Source organism: Branchiostoma belcheri, unplaced genomic scaffold (genome assembly GCF_001625305.1).
Source record: "Branchiostoma belcheri isolate BF01 breed outbred unplaced genomic scaffold, Haploidv18h27 scaffold156, whole genome shotgun sequence".
Classification (NCBI taxonomy): Eukaryota; Metazoa; Chordata; class Leptocardii; order Amphioxiformes; family Branchiostomatidae; genus Branchiostoma; species Branchiostoma belcheri.
Genome location: NW_017803002.1, coordinates 470148 through 473571, shown reverse-complemented (window position 1 = coordinate 473571; position 3424 = coordinate 470148). Strand labels below are relative to the sequence as shown.

At 43.5% G+C, this 3424-nt stretch overlaps 1 protein-coding gene across 1 annotated transcript in view; it reads right to left on the bottom strand.

The window, feature by feature from the left end:
• Nucleotides 1-2732, bottom strand: part of LOC109465680 (leucine-rich repeat and IQ domain-containing protein 4-like) — a 5272-nt gene extending 2540 nt beyond the window's left edge. The window contains exons 1-3 of the mRNA XM_019763062.1: nt 1602-2732; nt 1132-1241; nt 718-873 (exon numbers count right to left, since the gene is read on the bottom strand). Of these exons, the coding sequence (XP_019618621.1) occupies nt 718-873; nt 1132-1241; nt 1602-2721 (1386 nt within the window). The 5' untranslated portion in view covers nt 2722-2732. The remainder of the gene's footprint in view (nt 1-717; nt 874-1131; nt 1242-1601) is intronic.
• Between the last annotated feature and the right edge of the window lie 692 nt (nt 2733-3424).

Below are 3424 nucleotides of genomic sequence, written 5' to 3'. Positions count from 1 at the left end.
GCGTCTCTTTGGGGACCACGCTATGTGGATTTAATCACAAGAAATACAGGATCCTGATTGGTCACGGTACCAACAGGGAAGGCACTGGGTGAGGGAGCACTGGAAGGGGGTTGGAGAAGGAATGGGGCAGTCTTGTGTACACCCCCCCCCTCGGGATGCCAAGGATGTCATTGGGAGGGCGGTGCTGTACCAAATCCACACAAACCCGCTCCGTCCATTCTTAATTAATAATTAATACTAACAACACATTAAAGTAAAATAGACCATCTGAAGACTTAGATACTTGCTAAGAAGCCCTGTATTTCTCCGGCCATATAAAAGAGACTCCTCCTTATAATATTGTATTATATATACTAACATGTTACATGTAACTTATAAGGCCCTTCATTTTAGGACAGCTGGTGTAAGCACATATCAGTGATTCTTTTGAAAGAAATTGAAATGACATTCACATCCAAGAAATGGTGACAAAAAATTGATTTAGCTACAAGTACAATTGGCTTTGTGAGGACATTTCATATGTCCAAGTGTGCAACAATATGATACTAATAGTAGTATGGCTTTTTTGCATTAGTTTAACAGCATTAGTTTGTTACCTGTACCTACATGTAGGACATTATATTTGAAGACAGCTGGCAACTGTTAATTGAATACTTTTTTCCCTTCGAATTCAAATTCAAGTATAAAAATGAAGATGGCCAATGACATACAACCCACCCCGGGTGTCTGTGGCAGCAGCTCTGCCAGCTGGTCAAAGCCAAGTTCTCTCAGGTGCTGCTGCAGGGCGGGAAGTGTGGCCGCCTCACCTTCCTTCAGTTTCCACTGCACCAGGGTCTGGTACACCTGGTCAGGAACGTCGTCTGGGGCGGAAGCCTAGTAAAACAAGGAGTCAAGGAAGACGTCTGAATGTTTGTTTACTTCAAATTTCCACTTGAAATCACGTGTTTTATCTCCGGTTGTTACATAGAAGGTGGTAATATTCGATATCTAATTTCAAACTTGATAAGCAGAAGACAAACAATGAATTATGTTCTGCTGAGTTACAAGCAATTCTGATTTAGAAGTATGAAAATCATCACGTCGAGGTATATGTGCATATGTGCAAAGTGACGATAAAGATGACAATCTCACCTTGATGGTCCCTGGGTTAAGCCCCAGGCTCCGGGCGAGCGGTTTCCACTGGGCCTGTGTCACCTTCACGGACAGACGGTTGAAGTTCTGGCGGATCGTTTCATTAATACCTTGAAAGACAGAAAAATTCTAGATGCTGAAAATCATAAAATTGCATCTATATAAAAGAAAATATCTCCCATTGACTCTAGTGAGAAAAAAGTACCGTTACATTTACCAGAAACATATTGAGAATACGAATTAGATGTGCGCGCGTGAAATTAAAAAAAAACAATCATTATAAACACTTATCATTATCGAAAGGCAGTTTTGATTATTTCCAGTCATAACTTTTTTCATTCATGTGGTAACATTAGTTAAAGCTTATAAAATGTCATTTTTATGGCTCTTTTTCGCAAGTGCACCCATTAAGTACATGACGTACCTTCCTCAGATACTATTCACCAAGTTTATAACCATCAAAACCTTACCTTTCTCTGCCTCTTGTTTCAGGAAGGCAATGATAGCGCCCGTCCCTTGTGCACACACATCCTGTGGAGGGTATGTCAGGGGATTTCCAGAAACATCCAAGTCCTTCAGCTTGTCTGCCAGGTGAAGGGCGGTTGGGAGCCTAGTGATGTTGTTGTCACTTATGTCCAGTTTCACCATGGCAGGCAATTTACACAGGACTTCTGGGAATGTGTCGAACTTGTTGCCGTAGATGTAGACCTCCCGTAGGGCGTGCAGGTGACTCATGGTACTCGGCAGGGTTCTGAGGAGGTTATTTGACAATGACAAGCACCACATGTGCTGTAAGGTTCCCACTTCATCGGTGACGGTGTCGATCTTGCAGCCGCTAGCATACAGTCTCTCCAGTGTCTCCAGCTGCAGCACCTGTCTGGGGAACTCTTCAAACTGACAGTCTTGAACCTTGAGAGTCTTCAGCCTGGCGAGTTGTGTGACTTCATCGGGGAGACGTCGGATGGGGTTTGGGCCGACACCTAACACCTCAAGGTTGGACAGAAAACAAACCCCTGGTGGAACCTCTGTCAGCTGATTACCATCAATGGCCATTTCTCTTAATTTCTGCAGCTTTTCCACACCAAGGGGTAAGGTGGAAAGTTTGTTGTTACTGACATTCAACACCTCAAGGTTGGACAGAGAACAAATCCCTGGTGGAACCTCTGTCAGCTGATTACCATCAATGCCCATTTCTCTTAATTTCTGCAGCTTTTCCACACCAGGAGGTAAGGTGGAAAGTTTGTTTTTACTGACACCCAACACCTCAAGGTTGGACAGAGAACAAACCCCTGGTGGAACCTCTGTCAGCTTATTATCATAAATGTACAGCATTGTCAATTTCTGCAAAGACCCGATCGCCTGTGGCAAACTTGTCAGCTTGTTGCGGTCAGCGCCCAAACGCTCAAGTTTCCACAGACGGCCGATCGCTTCCGGGATGCTGGTGAGTTTGTTTTGGGACACATTTAGAAACTCCAGTTCAGTGATGTCAAACACCTCCTCCGGGATGGACGTCAGACCCTGGTTACTCAGGTCAAGACCAAGGCAACCGTCAACGGTCCGCCGAGGCCGGAGGTCGAGACGCGCCGCCATGTTAGATCCTCCGTTCCCTGTGGTACAACATTTGGCATAAGGTGGTTCACAATTAAGACGGCGCATTCAATTCAAAGGCGAAGGCAAAGGGATGTGAAGAAGCTATGCCATAACTAAGGGAATAAAGGAACGCCAGGCCATGATATTTATAGTAGAGACGAGTTTTGTTTGTTTTCGCACTATCGGCTTGCGCAGTCTTAACCGTGGACCAGATTATCAGATAAAGCCCCTAATCACCTGATTTAAAATATTGGTTCATCTACTATTATGACTTTAAGCCTGATCTGGGCTATTTAGGAAACTATCGACTGACTTCGAAGCGACAAATAGCGTGTGACCCTTTAGACTAATTTAATCTTTGAACATGAAGGGGGGGGGGTATCACTGATACGAACCACAGTAAATGTGGAATGAAAAATTACATGGAATATGGAATGTTATTGTCAACGACATGGCAGAAGAATGTTGACAAGATTAGGACGATTGAATAACGGTAAAAAAAGGAGTGTTTATTGAAATAGTATAGAAATGTAATTTAATTAAATTTTATCACTTAACCCCTAGTATTATTTATGTAAGTACCATCACACACGTAAGTGAGGCTAGTCCTAAAGTCACTGGGAAGGTGTTGATTTTACTACGTGTGGGGCTATAAGGTGAAGACACTGCTTTTCCCGCCAACGTCTTGGTAGAATTAACAATA